At 40.5% G+C, this 20,599-nt stretch overlaps 1 protein-coding gene across 4 annotated transcripts; it reads left to right on the top strand.

Moving 5' to 3' along the window:
- Nucleotides 1–951: 951 nt before the first annotated feature.
- On the top strand, nt 952–20,189 carry EDARADD (EDAR associated via death domain). Of its 4 annotated transcripts, none has more exons than XM_050894877.1 (7): nt 952–1,010; nt 6,707–6,765; nt 8,469–8,508; nt 11,475–11,575; nt 14,439–14,484; nt 17,025–17,300; nt 17,657–20,189. In XM_050894877.1, exons 1-7 carry the CDS (start codon nt 980–982, stop codon nt 17,818–17,820), a joined length of 717 nt encoding a protein of 238 aa, XP_050750834.1. In that variant the 5' UTR covers nt 952–979; the 3' UTR covers nt 17,821–20,189. The 4 variants fall into 4 exon arrangements, with proteins under 4 accessions (XP_050750834.1, XP_050750836.1, XP_050750835.1 ...); XM_050894878.1 differs by having other exon boundaries at nt 963–1,010; nt 6,704–6,765; nt 11,487–11,575; XM_050894876.1 differs by having other exon boundaries at nt 963–1,010; nt 6,704–6,765.
- The last annotated feature ends 410 nt before the right edge of the window (nt 20,190–20,599 follow it).

The raw sequence follows: 20,599 nt of genomic DNA, 5'->3' as shown, positions 1-20,599 counted from the left end.
TGACTGAACTGGAGCTCTGCCAGTGTAACAGAGCAGAATTTGGCTGTAAAGTTACCTTGTTAATAAACGAGTAAGGTGGCTAACACGCAAATGTGGTCTCTAATGGCAAATTCAGTTGTGCTGGTTTCTTTTGTTTGTATTGTACAATAAATAGCAATACATGATATTTCTTATTTAGAAAGTGATTTCATGCATGGACCCCACTTAAGAAATCTGTATTACTTTAAGTATATTGAAACCTTAAGTGAGAGAATTTGCCAGAGACGACAATGAGGCCCCAAAGCAATTACATACAAAGATTTGACATCATCATGGTATTGGAAGTGCCTGTAGCATCAGAAGATGAATTTTAAATATTTGTGAAAAACCAGTGCCGTTTATGATTGTTGCTCTGCAATACTTGCGTTCTTAAACTCCATCTCTGCACTGTGAGCTATCTGCAGGTGCACCTTAAATCCTAATGGAGACCACCCCTCCCTGTCTGAAGGCAGTTATTTAAGCGCGTAAATATCTGTAAGAGCAGGAGAGCGAGCACTTGATTTTATATTGCTGAAGTAACTTCCTTTAGCTCCAAACTAGTATTACTTGTTAAGCCATAATATGCATCCTATGTCTGTGTCGTTAATGAAACACGGAGGTTTCGTGTAGTGGAGTACCTCCCGCCGAGAGGAGTTAACCCCACGTATCCGCGGGAGAGCGCTATTTCCCGCAGGGAAATGCGGGCTCCCGGGCGGCCGCTGCGCTTGGCCCCGGCGGACACGCTTTCGGCCCCGGCGCGACTCCCGCCGGGGATGAGACCTCCCTCCCGCGGAGGGCGAGGCGAGGCCCCGCGCCCGGCCCTACCTGCGGCGGGGCTCCGGGCGGGGCGGCGGCAGGAAGGGGGCGGCGCGGCCGGGCGGGGGTTCCGGGCACGTCGGCGGGCGCCGCTCGTTCCTCGCGCTGGGACCCCGCCGCCGCCGCCGTCGCTGTCGCCCGCCCCATGGCCGCCCCGCAGGACCCGCTGCCCCCAGGTGAGGACGCCGCCGCGGGGAGCCGGGCGGGCGGGGCGGCGGGAGGGGAGGCGGCGGCCGCTCCCAGGCCCCGGCGCGGGTCCGGGGCAGGCGCTGCGCGGGCTGCGGCCCGCGGAGCCCTGCTGCCCCGCTTCCCTCCCCGGGCGGGAGTAACCCGCGGCCGTTGCTCATGGGAGCCAGGTGAGGAGCCTAGCCCCGGCCGAGGTTAAAAGGGTTTGTTAGTTGCTCCCTTCCTCCTCTGCACACGCTAATTAAGCATGGTAATAATTTATCATGTGCTCTGCTGATGTGATTTAGTGCAACTTGTCTTGTCAAGCCTGCTCCAGTGTTTAGTGTGTAAGTTAGCTTGTGCTTGCTAACAGCACATTAAAAAGCCATTTTCTTAAAATCCCAGACTCTGGGTGGTTAGGAAGCCCACGCTTTTTAACTTACATGGCTAATGGTGCAAATGACTTTTGAGTACCTCATCACAGGTGTGCCAGCATCACTGTTTTTCCCTACCTGTCTGCTCAGAGAGTGACAAAGTTTTGAGCAGTTAACAGTAAACAAAAATGCACAAGTGCTGATGGACTTAGATTTTTCAGAGAACTGAATATTCTAATATAATTTGCTGTATTTCCTTCTCTTATTCAAATCTGAAATTCACGTGCCTCTGGTCAAAGCACCATTCTTGATTTGGGTTTAATCAAAGGGTCACTTCTATGAACAACATTAGTATTAGGGTGATCGCTTTGTTTGAGTTGTACTAAGTTGTACTATTAATGTGTATGCCCAGCCTCGGTGTGAAAGAGGTCTTATTACGTGTATGGTTGAATTGCATAACTACGGTAGACCTTACATGCTTCACTCACTATTGGTGGTGTCAAGGCTATTTTGCAGGGAAAAAACTGTAACAGAGGGGAATACCATCTCTGCTACATGATCCTTTGTGAACCCCCTCCTGCTTAGCGGTCAAAATGCTGAGGTCTCCGAAACTTACCTTCAGGCTTCCTTCCAATGTAAGGACGAAGAGCAGGTGTAGCATTAGAAGTTTGAATGTGTATACACATATATACACCTGTGTATATATAAAATTGACAAACTGTTCACACTGGTAAGTGCACAGCATTGCATCCCCGTTAGAGTAGCAGTATTGAACAGAGAGAAACGGTGGTGATGGGTACAAGTCTGCTGCTCCTGTTGCAGACTGGTTATACTGGACAGGCTCAGGCAGAAGAGCCATGGCAGCTGCTGAGCAGTGTGCAGGTGCTGGGCGGCAGAAAGGAACCTTGGGAGCAACCGTCGAACCTGACTTCTGTCTGTCCGAGTCAATTTATACGTGCTGATTTATGTCCATCTGAGTCAACTCACGTGTGGTTCCTGGCAGAAGTGTGGGGAAGTAAATGTAGGCCAGTGGCTGTATGCTGTCAGGTGGGAAGTGTGGTGATAGTGATTTTTTGAGGGATCCCAGACAATGTTGTTATCAAGCTCTCTGTTAAAGTAACTGAAATCAGATGGTCTGCACTGAATAGTCAGATGATACCTGTATTTCCTGTCGGCCTTTCAACATGCAAAACTGTGGAGGTTTTACATTTGAGATAAACAGAGAACTTTCCTCCCTGCTGATTTGTGCACCTGCATCCAGCTGTATGACATGAGCTGCAGAATGCTGTGGGAGAGAGAGAGGGGACGTGGCATTTTAATTGCCTTATTCACAATTAAATATTAAGTCTGTGGTTTTCAAATTATCTGCGTACTATCAATGGTCAACAAGACCATGGTGAATCATCCGCAGCCAGTATGTGGAGCCTTTATTCTTAGGTGCAAATATTCATACACATACATGCCACTTACAGAAAATGTTGGGACTTGGTAGTGCTCTACAACCTCAAAAACATGGAACTTGCTGTTCTTCATAAAGAACTAGAAAAACAAAATGGAAGAAATTGAGGTATAGGAAAAGAAATACAGTTTTAAAATATTTTTCAGGATAGATACTAAGCAAGAAAGATGCAAAGTCACAGATTCACAGTGACTGTGTTTCTGTGTGAGACCTAGAAAGCAGGAGTCAAAGGTACCACCCTGTACCCCATCACCTCTTGTAGAGTCACCCTGGGGTCTGTCAGGTCCTCATTTCAAATGCCTGTATTCGTGGAGCTTCTCCCATTTTTTCAGTGCTTCCCTCTGGATTGTGGAAAGTAAATTACCAGTGTCGCTATGTACCTTGGCCGTATCTTGGAGATGTAACAGAAGATAGGGGATGAAGCCCTTACCATAGCTACAGTAGTCACCAAGGTTGACCAGGGCATGGAGCTTTTGTGGGGTCTGCTTTCATCTACCTCAAGGCTCCTCTTATATTACAAGGTCAAAAGAAAGATTTTTTTTTTTTTTTTAAATGCATCTAAGAATCCATAAGGAGGAGCTGTAAGGCCTCCAGAATAAACTGACGATAAGTTGCATGCTTTGCCACTGGGTTTGTTCGGTCTTTGCTGACAGTGGAGAAACTAGGGGTGCCTGGGCTAGCCTTCTTCCCTGGAGCCTTTCTTTGGCTCCCAGTACCTCCTTCTTTTTCAGCTTTCCTTTACAGGGTGGGCTTCTCTCTTTGCCCCAGCTCCCTTTCCAGTTCCTTCGCAGCTCTCCACTACAGTTCCCGCTTTGGAGCCTCCATTTTTGGCCCTACTGTCATGCAATGTCTTACGCCAGCTTATGGTATTTTCTCATATCCTAGTCTGACTCTCAGCCTCTCTGCATTTGAGTTGGGAAGCTTATGGCAGTTTGTGCTGGCTCTTGCCGTCAGGACAGGCTTTATCCAGAGCATTCTGTTAATACTATGTTTCTGGAGCAGGGATTTCATATTTACCAAAAAGGGCACGTGTGACAAGAATATGGAGTTTTGGTTTGGGGTTTTTTCCTCTTCTGCATATGTCTTCCTAAACTTTGTACTGCAGTGTGAACATGCTCATCTGAAATTTCATAGACCTCTGCCTTTTTAAAACATTCAGCGTGTCTGTGTGCAAAGGCTGTGCTCAAACCTTGTAGATCTGACCCCTCTGATCATGTGCCACCTGCCTGGACAGTGCGTCTGGTTTTCCTGTGGGCACTAGCGCCAAGAAAGACTCTACCTGGCATTGCAGAGAGGGGCTGGGCACCGCACCAGACACCCAGGAACTGCTGCTGATGGGGCTGCCTCCCAGAAGCAGGAGGGAGAATGGCTCTGTCTCGGAGCCCTGGGGCTGCTTCTGTCCCACTGCTGCCACCTTTTTTATTTTCAGGCCTGTTTATTGTACAGTCTTGCCTTATCTTATGCTTTAGAACATAGAATCATTTAGGTTGGAAAAGACGTTTAAGATCATCACTTCCAACTGTTAACCTGGCGCTGCCAAGTCCACCACTAAACCATGTCCCTAAGTGCCACATCTACACATCTTTTAAATACCTCCAGGGATGGTGACTCAACCACTTCCCTGGGCAGCCTGTTCCAATGCTTGACAACTCTTTTGGTGAAGAAATTTTTCCCAATATCCAATTTAAACCTCCCCTGGCGCAACTTCAGGCCATTTCCTCTCGTCCTACTGCTTGTTACTTGGGAGAAGAGAATGACACCCACCTCGCTACAACCTCCTTTCAGATTGTAGAAGGCGATAAGGTCTCCCCTGAGCCTCCTTTTCTCCAGGCTAAACAACCCCAGTTCCCTCAGCTGCTCCTCAGCCGCTCCTCATAAGGCTTGTGCTCTAGACCCTTCACCAGCTTCGTTGCTCTTCTTTGGACATGCTCCAGCACCTCAGTGTCTTGTAGTGAGGGGCCCAAAACTGAACACAGTATTCGAGGTGCGGCCTCACCAGTGCTGAGTACAGGGGGACGACCACTTCCCTAGTCCTGCTGGCCACACTATTTCTGATACAAGCCAGGATGCTCTTGGCCTTCTTGGCCACCTGGGCACACTTCTGGCTCATATTGAGCCAGTTCTCAACCAACACCCCCAGGTCCTTTTTGACCGGGCAGCTTTCCAGCCACTCTTCCCCAAGCCTGTAGTGTTGCATGGGGTTGTTGTGACCCAAGCACAGGACCTGGCACTTAGCCTTGTTGAACTTCATACAATTGGCCTCGGCCCATCGATCCAGCCTGTCCAGATCCCTCTGTCGAGCCTTCCTACCCTCAAGCAGATCAACACTCCCACCCAACTTGGTGTCATCTGCAGACTTACTGAGGGTGCACTCGATCCCCTCGTCTAGATCATTGATAAAGATATTAAACAGAACTGGCCCCAGTACTACGCTCTGGGGAACACCACTTGTGACCGGCCACCAACTGGATTTAACTCCAGTCACCACCACTCTTTGGGCCCAGCCATCCAGTCAGTTTCTTACCCAGCAAAGAGTACGCCCGTCCAAGCCATGAGCAGGCAGTTTCTTCAGGAGAATGCTGTGGGAAACGGTGCCAAAGGCTTTACTAAAATCTAGGTAGACAACATCCACAGCCTTTCCAACATCCACAGCCTTTCCCTCATCCACTAAGCGAGTCACATTGTCATAGAAGGAGATCAGGTCAGTCAAGCAGGACCTGTCTTTCATAAACCCATGCTGACTGGGCCTGATCACCTTTTAGCTTGTTGTTCTGTTGTATTGAGTAGATTTGTAGGAGTAGATCCCAAAATAAACAATTATGCTAAATTTGAGTTGGTTAGAGTAGTGTCTGTGTAACTTCTGTGCTATTTTGGCGCTCACTGTTTATACTGTGCATTTTGTAGTTAATTTCTGGGACTGTGTTCTAAATGCACTGATTTCTATATTTGGGAGAAGGTAATCACCAAATATTGATTCCCATCACCTCTTACTGGTTGTGGCTGAAAACATTTAATGTGTACTTGTAGTAAGTATAAGGACTTTCAGAATGAGAGTGACGAGAATGGAGTGAAAATCCTACTACATAATGTAAAATGCTTTTCAGTTTTTGAAAACGTGATACTTATCAACAGAAGAGATTCCTCGAGGAAATGTCAGGATGATGTTAAATTACAGGAGTGGTTTTGTGAATCCTGACTTCTGTATGAGATTTGTTTCCGATTCTCTGTGCACTTTTGGTCAGTACCCCACTATTATTTGTCAATTTAGCCATTGATGTAGAGGGGTTGACATTTAATGATTCACCTGCAAGTACTTTGAAGATTTATTTTTCTTTCCTTTTGGTGTTAATATAATTGAAGTTTATGATTCCATTGTATACAAATAATTAATGTTTACCTCAAATATGGTTTTTTATTAGATTTTGTACTACAATCTGCTGTTTATTGTAGTATTAATTTTTGTTGTAGTGGGTATGTTTACTGTTTGAATTATTGCTCTGAGGAAAAAATGGAGTGTTGTCACTGGGAGAACAGAACTTACCTTTTAGCAGATTTGCTGCATTTTACTCTTTATTGTGGAATTGCTTTGTGATTTTTTTTTTTAACTAAAAATAATTTAGAATTTTCATTTAAGTCTATCTTTTGTTAGCTTAGAGTTGGGTTTCCTTGTTGCATGTAGTTTCTCATCTATGTGCTAGTAGCTCTGACATTTTCTAGTTCGTCATGTTTTCTTGTGGAAATGTAATTTGACATAATGCATGTAATGGCTGCATAGTTGTGCTTTATCTTGGTCAGACAAAGAAGCAAAATATGAATTGCCAGACAGAAATATTTTGAGGATTATGCAGTGATAAAGCTTTCTTATTTCCAGCAGACCATGCAGCAAAAGAGCCAGTGGAGGATACAGATCCAAGCACTCTTTCCTTAACAGTGGTATGTGTTTCTGGTCTAACACAGTTAAAATCATTATAGCTCTCTACAGTTATGTAGTTCAGAAGTGAAGTAAAACATTCAAGAATGTTAATTCAAAGCGTGCGTGTATATATAGGGGTTTGCTTATCCCTATGATTGTATAAACAAATTTTAATTTACTAACCCTGTGCAATTAAAGTGTGAATAAAAATACCAATAGGTACTTAAGCTGAATTGGATGTTATCAGCTGAGCTCTCCATGGGATAGCCTCTAGAGGCTATGACAGTACCATTTTTTTCATTTAAAAAAAAACAAACCACAAAACAACCAAGAAAGATTGGTGCTGACATTCTTCTGTCTATATGGGTTGGAGGGATAAGAAAACCTACCTAAGGCTTAAAATTTCAGTCGTACTAAGTTCCTTCCTGTACCTATTTTGTCTGATGAGTTAAAGTCGTGGTAAGACCAAACAGCAGTGCCTTACAGCAGGCATGGGTGAACCTAGGGAGAGACCAAACAGCGCTCTCTAGTGCTTGCTGGCAAACAGAGTAACACCGTTTATGACAAGGTTTTGTGTCTTAGGCTATTAAACATGCCAGTCTTATGCTGAGACAAGGAGTATATCAGGTAAAAGTAATATGAAATTCTGTAAAGTCTTTTAAGAGTTTTTCTTTTTAATGTTGCTATGGATTGTTTACTCTAGGGAAAAGTTACAGTGCCGTGTAGCCCAGAGAAGGCTGTTGTCTAATGTAGTTGTGTAAACAGATTGAAATGCATTGGTTTATTTTATGGATGGCAAGTGAGCAAGCTATTGCTTTGCGTTGGTGTTTTCTTCCCATTTTGAAGCTTTGCAACAGGGAGTCAGCAGGAAACTCTGAAAATTTCACTAGTACTTTAAATGCTGATCCTTCACTGGGATCCATTATTGCAGTCGGTGTACATGCATTTGTGGTAGCAGGTTTTAATAAAAGATACAGACTTTGTGATTGTTTTTGTGGACTGAATAAATTAGGTGCTGTGTTTTGCTAAGGGGAGTATTTTTAAAAGGTGAGGGAAAGTTGCTATGTCTGAGACGAATGAAAGTTTGTTTATCCCCCACTCCCTTAAATTAAGATGTCTTTAATCTGTTTGCTTGGTTATGAGCTTCTATAAAAGCCACACCTAGTTTTACATAAGGGTAGGGGTCATAGGGAAGGAGGTAGTTTTCAGGTGTAATAGTAAGTTATAACATGCCTGGAAATCAGTAGCTATCCCCTTACACTCAGTAATAATAGCTTTCTATTGCGTCTTATTCAGCTTTTTAATTTTAAAGCAGAAGGGAAAAATATTTTTTCTTTCAGTACAGTAACATTTTAGTAAAAGCTTGTATCTGCTAAAAGAGCTTTTGAAGTCGTCTCTGTTCCTCGTGATATGCATTACCTTTTCTAGATTATCTTGCTACTTAAATGCAAAATTTCTTTCCCAATCTCTTTTTCACTAAAAAGTAATACCTTTAAAAATACTGCAGCAAAGCAGCAATCTCTGTTACTTTTGCGTGTGCTAACCAGTAGTGTTAGTAGCATCTCAATTCCCACGTAAGAGTGTTACTATATCCGATTGTAGACAGATCAGCTAGTAGCAATTTAAGAGATGCAACTATAATTATGGAGTTTTATATACTCTTTCTCCAGCACAATTACACTCAAAATAACAAACATCTGTGTCTCTTGCCTTTTTGTGACAGACTGAAAAATATCCTGTCCAAGACACAGGAGTACCTAAAGGTAAGTAGTGTGAATTCTGTCTATTCAGGTGTCATAGATCTGTGTTGTTACATGCAATAAAACCATTGGTGTTATCCAACAGATTGAAATACTCTTACTTTTTCCTAGATGTTTATGTTTTAAATGTAGTGTTGTCTTCTGTATTTTTAAGGTCAGTTTGGTGTATATACAACTTTTGAAATTTCTGTCCAAGGTTTAGTTTTGATCTAAAAGTCAGCCTAAAACTATCATCAGAAGATCTTGGTTCTCAATCTGGAAGGAAAATACAGTGGTGCCATCAAAAAACAGTGTTCAGACACTCTCAAACATCTCTCTTTGAAGAGATTACCAGTGCCTTCAGGTTATCAGCAATATAATCCAGAAATACCTGCCAGGTCTCTTGCCTCTGATTGCATTCTCAGCCCTATAACCAATTAACTCTTCGTGCCATCTTTTACCTTCAGCAGGTATTAATACCATCTACTTGGGAATTGATATAGGTCTACTCTGCACAAGTTCCTGCCTCTCCTCACTGAAAATGGAGTGAGTTGAGTCCAGGTTCTGTATTGCACTGAAGTCAAATACTTGGATTACACAGTATGAATATCCCCTTTATGGTTTCCTTGACATGTGGGGTGGGTTTTTTTGTCATCCCAGGCTTCACCATTGGCTTGTGTCCAGGGAATGCACTGGCAGGGGCTCAGTTGAGGAGCACTCTGCAGGTAGTGTGTTCTCCATCCTGTGTTGCACAGCATGTCTGCAGTGGGGACAGACACAGGAAACTATGCAGAAGCTAGTCACAATGGAAACTTTTGCTGAGGAGTGTGAGCAACATACCACTGGGGTTCAAGAAAGGTTAGAGACTATTTTGGGGGCTTGAGGGAGCCAGCCAGAGGAAATAAGCATCTTCTCAGAAGTGCTGCTCAGTAGGGAAGGAGAATGTGAGATTAAAACTATTTGAAATCATAAACTACTTTCTCTTTATTTGCAGGCAGGTGGTTTGTTCCTTCAGAATTGTTTATTAACACTAAAGCAATTTCTCTGTAACATTCTTTTCCATGTCCTGTTTTTTATTTCACCAGTGACATTAGGTGCTCCTCAAAATTAATTAGACAAATTCCTAAATTTGAAATTTGTCAAAGTTGTTTGAAATCTGAGATTGCATGTTTTAAATGCATTTAATTTAAAAAGGAAGGCTAAGAGGAAGTAGGAATTTCAGCACTTTCTGTAGAAAGGAAGTGAACTTGGTTTATTTTTAATTTTAGTTTCTGCTTCCTCTTGCTAAGTGTAAAAAGATGTAAGTACTAATATAACTTGACATTTCCCCTTTGGAGTTGAAAGGGATACAAATACCTCTTAATATTCTGTTCATTTCCATGATTTGAATTTTTTTCTGAGAATGACTTTTCGTAACTATTCCTATAAAAATACAGACTTAGAAATATGAATCTGTGAGCTACAAAGTGTTACAGATGTGCAGGTCTGATTCTGTGTAACACAAAATTATGTTTGCTTCAGATTTAATGTTTGAATAGACAGTACATTGGCCGGGGGCTGTTCTGTTGCTTTTGTAGGTCAATTAATTAATAGGCCATTTGGGGGCCATAACTTATTGAAGTTCTTAGTACCCTGTGCTGATTATGAATTAAAGGTGAGTTGAGGGACCTTTTAATCTTGCAGGACTAGGCTTAACGTTCACATCATGTTTTGTTTATAATTCTACCTCCACTCAAATATAGAACAAATTTCACACATAATGTTTCCACACACATGAAGTGGAATTTTGATGCTCATACTCTGCGTTTTCAGCCAGACTTTTTTTAATTTTGTTGTTGTTGTTGTCTCTGGACCTACAGTCATAAAGAATAAAGATGATCCTCATTAAATATTTACCCTGTTGGGGGTGGAATACTGTTTGGCTTTAGGTTTCAACAGTCTTATAAAACCAGAAAAAGAGGAGAATCATGATTTTGTTTTTTTTCTTGCAAGTGTAAGGATGAATTATTTGATTCAGATCAATTTCTTGAGTGAGATAAGGAAATATGTCTTCTTTCTGTTATCTGATGATTCATAAAGATAATAGCTGTTCTTTAATGAGATCTTACCACTAAACAAATAGCAAATGGAAATGTACCAGCACTACAAACGTAGTCACCACCATGGAGAGTTCTTGTGTGTAAAAATGTGTAGAATATAACCTCTTTTAAGCTCATGTTAATGGTTGGTTAGCACCTGACCCAGGGGAATTATGCAAATGGTTTGATGATGAGGACCTTATTAATCATGCAGAGTGAAATTTGTCTGTTTGCACAAGGTTCACAAAGGGCTTATGTATCCCTTGTACCCCATTTTGAGGGCTGAAGTGAAGCTTGAAAGGTAAATAGAGTTTGTGCTGTACTGGGGAATGTTGTGCTTTTCAGTGGACTCCCAGGGCAGTTGATAAACACACTTTGAAATGGATTATTTCAGTGTTTCAGAAAACTCCTGTGTAGTACAGATAAGTAGGATGAGCCCAGTCCACAAAGGGGCAGAATAAAAGGTAAATATTTGTGTAGTACGTATTTCAACAATTATCATTGTAAGTGTGATAAGAAAGGTAAAGCAAAAATTATAGTGACTTGTGAAAATTATAGTGAGTTGCGACAGTTTTCTTCAGCCTACTTTGATGTATTAGTTCAGTTAATATTCTCTGGTCAGCTTTCTGAAAGAAGAACATGATTCTTGCTCCAAAAATAGTGTGGTGTTTGTTTAAAAAACAACTCCTACACTAATATCTAATCTCTGCAAGGATTATTTTTCTTCGCACAGTCATGCTCTGCATGATTGTTGCAGTCTCTGCCAATTTAATATTTTGGGCTTTTAATCCAGCATTTCCCAGTGACTGATTATGATATGGAGTTAAATTTTGTATGCTAAACACCTATAATTTATGTTTGATAGTCTTACTATTTAGATTTGTATTTGGGTGGAAGACTAGTGTTTCACAGTCTTTGTCTTAGATGAGGAATACCTAACAGATCAAGTTACATTGGAAATTGCATCTGTGAACATCAAGACCCTTACGTCAGATTCTGGCCTAATCCAGCAGGTAAGAAAAATGATACCTGAATGTGAACTAAGTTATTGCTGTTGATTAAATAAGTATGTTAACAAATAAATATATTTTCAGACTATATCTGGAGAGCACGGAATTACTCAGTAAAACAGACCAGAAACAGGCTCTCTTTTCAAGAGTTCAATGAAGTGAGCTTTTGTGGAGAAGAGCAGAAGAAAGGTTATTTAATCGTTAACATGTACTTTGTAGTTTAAATAGGTGTTGATTAGTGTGTAGATGCCCTGAAGAAGAGCCAACAAAGAGTTAAGGCTTTGTCATGCATGCTCTCCCTCTTTCCTGCTGAAAATAGAGCCAAGGCAGAGAATAGGTGAAAGTAAGGAGTCCTAGGTTTTGGGCTCCTTGTGTTTTGCCCTTAGGGAGGCATTTGACTTTTCTGCTTTGACTTTGGGACACTACTCTTCCCGTAGTGGAAACAGGCTCCACTGTTTGTGAAATCTTACGTTGCCATAGGGTGGGCAATGCTGAGAGACCCCCATGCTCCATGGTTACCATCTTTCAAGTGAATGTTATTTGCTGAATTTCAAATTGATTCTCTTTGGGTTGAGCAGAAAACTTGGAGAAGAGAAATGAATGAGCATTTTCCAGCGAGATGAAGAACTTTTAATTCTAGAAGTTCCTTATGCCGGAGTCCCAGCTGAATTTCATCAGAAACAAACATGGGTTTGGTATGCATTTCACAGATGATGGAGGTAACGGTCTCATTCCCATCATCAAGAAGAGAGCATTTATTGCCAGCTTAGAATCACTATAAAGATATTTCAGTGTATTAGGGTGTTAATGGTTCTACAGAGCTGGAAAACTTTCTGTTTATCTTCAGACTGTGCATAGGTTTATGGCTTTGATTAGACCAGTAGAGGTTGATTGGATTTTAGTTGTGGGCAAAAAATATTCTTGCTTAATGTCTTCATTTCATGGGTAGTAACACTACATTGTCTTATTACAATTACATTACAAGAAAATGATCTTGAATAAACCTGAGTGCATCTGACTTGATAAAAGTGGATAATAACTGATCAGTAAAAATACAAATTTTGAAAACAGATGTATGGCACAGGTAAGTATCCCTGTTTTTCTTTGTACTTTTTGCAGTACTAGCCACTCTTGTTATTTTTTATCACAAGATGTGAGTATAATGACATCTGTTAAAGGCATTTAGGTATTAGCTTTCACAATTCAGTTTGAACTTTCATGAATTCATAAAGTCTGGGAAATGCTACTGAAGATCAGGACAGCAACTTAGCTATTGCAAACTAAGTGAACAGTATCCACTTTTTTTTTGTTTTTCCCTTTTGTTTTTATTTGCTTGTTTGTTTCTTTTGAAACAGATCTCTGGGGAGGCTGAGCTGTGATGGGCAGCTCCTCATTCTCCCAGTGAGTTACCCTTCTGGGGATTTGCTCCTCAGGGCTCAGTAATAATATTCTACCTTTTTAAGGAATTTGTGGGAATGGAGACAATGACTATAATCAGGATCTCCAGATTTAATTTTTCTCAAACTTTGGGTGCTCACATGTTGCCATGAAGGCCAAGTTCATGTTTAAAAAGCTCTGTCCAGAGAAAGCTTACGTGGTGCCAGTGGAAAAGTAAACTACTAGAACATAATGGCAAGTATCATTCTGTTGCAAGTGGCATGTGCAGTGTTAGGTCTCTCTTGAGCAGAGAGCAGATGTTTTGTGGGGTGAATTGATGTTGCACGTGTGATCTTGCAGTTTTCAGGGAATAAAGAAATGCTGAAAACAGCATGCAAATTTTTCCTTTCCTAACAAAGTCTTCAAATATTTTGGAGGTAGTTTACCTTCTTTGTAATTGGACTGTGAATGTATGCATGTTCACCACATCAACTGAAACTGCCTATATTCTATTTTTAGTGGATTTCTTAGTAAGAAGGTGTAGCAGGTAGGAACAGAGTATCTTATTACACTATATTGTTACCCAGTTGACTTGTGTTTGCATGCACAGCCTGCAAAATGTTAAGAAGCCTGCTGTGATAGTTTTGGAAGAATGATGCAATACGAAAAATCAACAATACTTTATTGCAGCTATCTAAGAGGAAAATCCCCTTCTGCTTTTATCTTTAAATCCTCAACAGAGGAAAGCTATTTCACCTGGCTCCACACCTGCGTAGTTAAAGTAAGGGCAGCTGCAGTTTCCTGCAGTTCTAGGATCAAGGTGCTGTCCTTCCAGTTTTTAGATGTTGCTCTCTAAATAGTAGAATTGAAATGTTACGACGTGTGTTGCAGTCTCAAGCTGCTAAGTAATTTCATTATGTTTAATTAGCAGGCAAAAAGCCACTGAGGGAATGTTTACTTCGAACAGGAGGAGGGTTAGACGTGAACCAGCAGAAATGTTCAAGTCCACCTGTTGTCTAAAAAAGCTTCCTATGTATGTAAAGAAATTTGTAAAAAAAGCTCCTCCACTTTTCCTAGATCAATTAAAAAATCCCTTACTGCTGCATGCTACAGGCAAAATTCATGGGTTTTTTCATTACAAAGCATTTAAAAAATCTTTTTAATCAAGCCATATGAATTGTTGAACAGCTGTTGAGGGATTAAGAACAAATTATTCAGAAGATGTAACCCCATAGCATATCATTAATAAAGATGACATTGTTCAGTGGATACAACCAACAGGGCAGTTCTCTGAGCCAAAGCATGAAAATGCTGCCTGAAAAGACTGCAGATTGTCAGTAATTCCTCAGAACCAGATATATTCCCTGTCTGATTTTACAAGTAGCTCGGGATTCTTCTAAGTAATCTCCTGCCACTTGTAGATTAGCCAAATAGTTATTCTGGTGTTCAAATACATTGTTTTGATTTATATTTGTTTTCTGCTTTGTAGCCAGAAGACAAAGACACGCAAAACCATAGTGACGAATCACTTACAGGTAATATGTGAGCTTTACTGTTGTACATATTTTATTCCTAGATTTTCTTTGAAAGTACTTTATTAAAAATTGCTATTTGTCATAACGCAAGAACTGCCTGGGTAGTCAATGCTTGTGGAGCTCATTTCATTACCAGTGTCACTTTTACAGCTTCCTCTTTGTTCTAAACAGGGTGGTGATCAATAACGCAGACCATACAAAATGTGTAAGTTGGGCTTTCCAAATACATCTAGTACATCCACCTTTGGAAGAAATCTGTAAACAGCTACCTGGAGAGAGCAGAAGCTGGCAGTGGGCTGTGGGGGCTTACCCCATAATTGTATGAGCTCAGCTGGGGGTGGGGTGTGTGTGGATGATATACAGCCCTGCTAATCTAACAGTGAACAGCTGAGAATTTCCTGTTAGTAAAGAAGCTTGTCCTATCATGTAGCATTAGGATCATGCAATTAGGTGAGTAGGTCATCATTTGCTCATCAGTATCTGACACAGGGTGTCTTAGAAAAGCAGGATTCTTTATGATGCTTTTGATAGTCTGCACACGGTATAGCACAAGAAGCAGGTTGGTTTAGTTTTGTTTACCTGTAACTGTGCCCTGTGTTTTCTTTACCCCTTCTTCCCTGCTTCTGTTGGAGGATAAAACTTACTCTGGCATCCTTGCGAAGCAAAATAAGATGAAATTCAGATAGGGTGCTCTCCTGCCTTTTGAGCTCAGCCAGAACTTTGATTGGATTACATTCATTTTGCCTTGTTTGTATAACTAAACCTTGGTATGAGTGAAGCAAGCAAATTTTGTGTCACTTCAGCAAGAGTTTAGGGTGCACAAGAAGAACAGAATAGTTCATGTACATATTTCTGTAGAGAACAGCTGCAAGGCCTGTGGAATACCTGTGAGGAAAGATGTCACCAGAACATGTTTCCCCTTAACTGGGAATCTGAGCATTTGTATGAATTTATGTGTCTGCGGCAGTGTTGTTGCTGCACGTCCGAACTTGTTGAAAACTTCAGAAGTTGTCTTTGGCCTGCTAAAAAAGCAAGCTGATGAGCAACGTTACAAAAATAACAATAGCCTGTTCTTCCCTTAGAAACAAAAACCAAAGTGCATGCAGAAGCTACATTCAGCTGTGTTGCTTTTATCGGCACTAGTACTCAGAATAAAAAAATCACAATTTGATGGTCTTTCTGGAATTTTCACACAATCTGACAATAATTACTGCAAATGAAAACAAACAAAGAAAAAAACCTTAACAGATGCTGTTATCTGTATGAGTAGGTGGCACTGAGTACCAGATTTGCCTTTTGCCAGAGATACAGTTCAGGTCTCTTAGACCAGCACTGATCCAGTACTTGTAAATTGTGTGTCACTGTTTTCTGTTGTTGTTTTTAATCACTCTTTTGCTTAATATCGGTTTTCTTATTGTAGTGTCCCTTTTTCAAAAAGTTTTATTCCAAGTAGGACCAGGTACTTCCCTGTTTCAAGCTGTACAATGAGGCTGGAGGGCAGAAGCTTTAGAAAGTGCTTCTAGGCTGTGTCCATTATCTACTACTCTTCAGCCATACCAAATTCTCCCTGCCTTCAAAAAGGAGCAGGGAGAGTTAAGATCATATCTGCAGCCAAAATGCTCAAACAATGCCCTACACCACTGCAATGTTAAAGGTCTTAGTATTAGTATTTAAGTAGAAGTATGACTAGAACTGGTTTCTACATGCTTTCACGGGTTATTAATATATAATATAGTCTGATAGCATCACATTGTTCACAATGCTGGGGAGATATTGACTGTTGTGTGTGGGAGACCTCTAAATGGCAATTTTCAGTATTTGATACAGATTTTAGAACATATCACCACCTACTTCCAGCAACTTGGTATTTTTATTTTTCTCACACATGGAGGAGTATGCACTTTATTCCTTTCCATAATATACATTTAAAATAGGCTTGCTTGGTAGAACAGGGACAGCTTTTATTCTAAGAGCCCTTACAAAGCAAAGGAACATTTCCACTTTTTCATTGTGTTAAAGTACTAGATGTTAGTTGTGTTTGCAGCTGTCAGCAGAGGTTCTCCTGGTCCAAATATTTCATGTTATGAAGCCAGCAGCTCAGAAATGCAAAACCTTTTCCTTCATCCTACAACATATGTATACAAAATGCACATAATGCAGACGTAATCCTGTTGGTGATGTAAGCAGGGGTTATGGCATATTCAAGGAAGTGACGTAGTTCCCAAAAGCAAAAAAGGGGAATATCCCAGCTCACACACTGGATTGAATTGCATGCCTTTTCTATAAAAGTATAAATATGATACTTTCAAAGTTACTGTCCTTTTGATTATAGCCACTGAGCGTAGTGAAGAGAGGTCTTAGAAAGTTAATTTCATGAGTACTTCATAAGGAAAGGCATTACATGTCACTAGTCTGACCTTCTCAGAAACAATTCACAGGAACATAATACTCTTCAACCCTTTGTGCTTTTAACTTTTTGTTCTCGGTGAAGCCACAGCAATAGATCCTAACTTCTCCCCATGTAATGGTTTTCACTGCAGATCTCAAGAAAACATGCAAGGAAAATGGCACCTGCTCCTTGTGCTTATTTCGTGCACCGACCATCAGTGACATGCTCAATGATGAGGACTTGTTGTACACAGTGAGGCTAAAGCTGGATCCCTGCCACCCAACAGTGAAAAACTGGAGAAATTTAGCAAGCAAGTGGGGGATGACTTATGATGAATTGTGTTTCCTTGAACAGAAGCCCCAAAGTCCCACCTTGGAGTTCTTGCTACGGAATAGTGACAGAACTGTGGAGCAGCTGATTGATCTCTGTAAATTTTATAAGAGAATTGATGTTGTGAAAGTGCTGCTGAAATGGGTGGAGGAGGAATGGCCCAAGAGAGGGAACAGAACTTACCAGAATGACTTCTAGGTCAGAGGAAGTTGTTAGTCCGTACGTGTTAAGCGGGGGGACTAGCTGCTCCTAGTACATGGGAAGTTTCCCTTGCGAGGGAGAGAGAGCCTGTACTGACAGTTTGTATACTGTGTAAGCTTTATGTACTGTATACACATATATATGTTCTGGGCCCTCAGGGTTGCAGAGATAGCCTTCCAAAAATGTATGGAATAATGCAGGTTGTGGTCTTGACTCTACAAATGCCTTCAGTTTCTTTGCTGCTGTTCATAGGCTTCCTACGCAGAAGAGGAATGAAAAAGCCAGAGCACTGGTTTTACTGCAGCAGTTGTGAACCATGTCTGTTGTGTGCTGTTGCTATTGGGAAAGCCACAATTAGAAGGCAAGTCTCTTGGCCTTTCTGGCAGCCCTTCCACGATTTTATATGTTCTACCTAGGAGATGATGAGGTTTTGGTTGGGGTTTTTTTATTATTTTTTTTTAAGCTTTATGACACTGTTTTTGGCACAGCAACACCTCAGTGTTCCAAGTAGCAGTTTGGATTTGCATGTTACAATTAATTCAATGTTTCAACATCACATTCAGGCAAATTAAGCTTTAAATCTCCTTTATAAACAAGAATAGATGTTAAACAAAATAATTATTTGCATACTTCTACATCATAGGGCATATATTTGCTATACAAGAAATAATGCAATTCAGAGAGACTTTCCAGCCCATAACCACTAGGGACCAAAAATGCTTTATACTTAAAATTACTTTCCAAAGTTTTGAAGACAATATACACTCTGAGTGCACTTATCTGTTTATCTCAAATGCCTCTTGCTTTGCAGTGTGAGGTGACAGCTAATGCCTCACCCACAGTATATCCTTAGTATTGACTATAACTTCCCTTTTCACAGGCTGTGGTTTTCTTTACAGTCCTGTGGGTTGACCTACTTTCTGTCCCACACCAAAGTAGTTGCACACTTGCATGAAACTACCACAAGTTTATGTATTGATTAAAGCCACTCTAATGGGAAACTAACAGGTGAATTCATCTACAGTCCAGGTGGATGGTTATTAAAGCACTTAGGGTGGTATAAACTGCTGTTTCTCAAAGAATTCTGATACTCTGAATTACACTGTTTACATCTTAAGTATTTTAGAAATTGGTCTTTTTCCTACCATTCTTCTGTGTTCTAATGTTTTAAAAGAACTCCTGAAAAATCAGTTATACAATACGATGTATAAAGTACTTACAGCTATAATGCCACACACAAAAATGTTGTGACTTAAAAATACTTATAGTTGTTACTCTTACTAAAAGCATCTCAGACAATACTACTATGTACATAGGTGTATATTCCAAAGCACTGGTGAACAGTATGTCAAGATGTGGGGCAAAACTAGAATGGGAAACAGGTTGATGCACTGTTTACTTTTCTTGAGTAGAAATAACTAAGAATTAGTAGCAAAGCTGAGGGAAGTCTAATGCTGTATACTGAGTTTCTTACTGTAAGAGAATGAAAAGGGACCTCTAGTAATACTGTATTATAGATACTGAGCGATATGGTTACAGAGGAGCTAGAAGTAAAGACTAACATTTTCAATGTCAGGTAGTAGTTCTGGGGTGACATAAATTAGCTTTATTTTAGTGACTTCAAGAAGCTGAAGACTAGTTTCAAGGTGAAAAGAATGACCTAAATTTGAGGTTTGAGTTTTTTCTTTTTTTAAAAGCTTGTGGAAGACTGGAATTTTTAATAACTCTTTTTTTTTTTTTTTTAACCATTCCTCAAAAAAGCTGCTGCTCTTTAGAACAGTAAGTATTCTAGCCATATTTTAAAGAGGAAATTTTACTGCTGTATCTTGTTGGGGCTGCAGTTCAAATGTTTCATGTTCCTCTTCTAAGAACAGGGGTTTCGCGATACATGTCTGTCAACTCTAACTTTTGCAAATGATCTTCTGTCTTTAGTTAGGAGCTCTAGAATCAGCTTTGAGGACTACTGCTGTGGGTGGGCTGCCTGCTATTTTCAGTTCCTACAGAGGCATCCATTGTGTACGTGCAAATAGCTCATAATGCAGCTTGTTCAACTTATTCCCTATACCTTGGGCCTACTATACGCATGATTTAGGATCATGTGTCTGTGTGTTAAGTTGTTCTGAGTGATGAGTGCTGGCATGTATGCCAACAGCTTTTCTCTCCCATAACATACCACAGCTATAGGTGTGTGATATTATAGTATGCTGTGCTTTGGTAGATCCAGTCCAGCAAGGACCTGGAGCCGTCACCTAAGACTCACAATGGGAACATGAAATGATGCAGCAGCATTTCTGAATCAAAATGTTCAACTGAAATCTACCCCTTTTCCTGTTTTCTGGCTAAAACTTGTAAAATTTTGAAGAAACACTGTTGTCCTATGGAAATGAGTTCTGATCTTTTGAAGCTCTTGAAAAGTCCATGTCAGCTGCAAGGACTCATGTCTGGTGGAAATAAAGCTGCTTCTGAGAGTTCATATGTGGGTTCTGTATAAATTCAACACTGGAGGTTGAAAATGTTAGCCTTAAACTTCGTCACACACTGGATTACTTATTAGTATACTTGAAATATTTTTTTCCTCTTTGTATGGCATGAATTGAGATGTACACACTTTTTTTAGTTTTATATCTGTTTACAAGATATTGGGTCTGAGTGTTCAGTTTATTCTTTTATCTTCTGTTATAATGTATACTATTTTTAGAAGAAATATAGATTGTCAATGTTTGACTTTATTGCATTTGTTTTTATTACAGCTAGGAAAACAGCTGTTTTCCTTCTCACCAGTCACCTTGGAACCACTGAACTATCAACTAGTTGTGCTGTGTAAAAAACATCTTAGATACAAGATTCATGGCGTCTTAAAGCACCTATGTTTGCAACAGATACTGCTGTTCAAGAAAGGAAGATGCACTTTTTTTTATCTTTTCCAAATGAAAAATGAGTTAATTTTGATAAGATGATGAACAAAGATGTTTATGTAGAAACTTGCAGCGGAGTTACTAACTATAGAGAGGTATGAAACCTACACTGGGTGAACCTTCTTGAATTAATAACCAATCTGATAATGAAGGTTAGAGAATCACATGGACACTGAAAAGGCTCTACTAGGCTATCAGTTTTGTTCCATTATATCTTTCTCCTGTTCCCATATGAGACTCGCTTTCCCTTCAGGGATTTCCAGCTTTGGCTGCCATCTCT

This window comes from Gymnogyps californianus, chromosome 3 (genome assembly GCF_018139145.2).
Source record: "Gymnogyps californianus isolate 813 chromosome 3, ASM1813914v2, whole genome shotgun sequence".
Taxonomy (NCBI): domain Eukaryota; kingdom Metazoa; phylum Chordata; class Aves; order Accipitriformes; family Cathartidae; genus Gymnogyps; species Gymnogyps californianus.
Note: the sequence above shows the minus strand (reverse complement) of the source record. Positions and strands in the feature narration are given on the sequence as shown.

Coding starts and splice junctions, on each gene's coding strand:
- EDARADD (XM_050894876.1), top strand. CDS start 980: ATGGCCGCCCCGCAGGACCCGCTGCCCCCAG. Junction 6,766..8,468: donor GCACTCTTTCCTTAACAGTG/GTATGTGTTTCT, acceptor TTTTTGTGACAG/ACTGAAAAATATCCTGTCCA. Junction 17,301..17,656: donor GGAGCAGCTGATTGATCTCT/GTAAATTTTATA, acceptor TGCTGTTCATAG/GCTTCCTACGCAGAAGAGGA.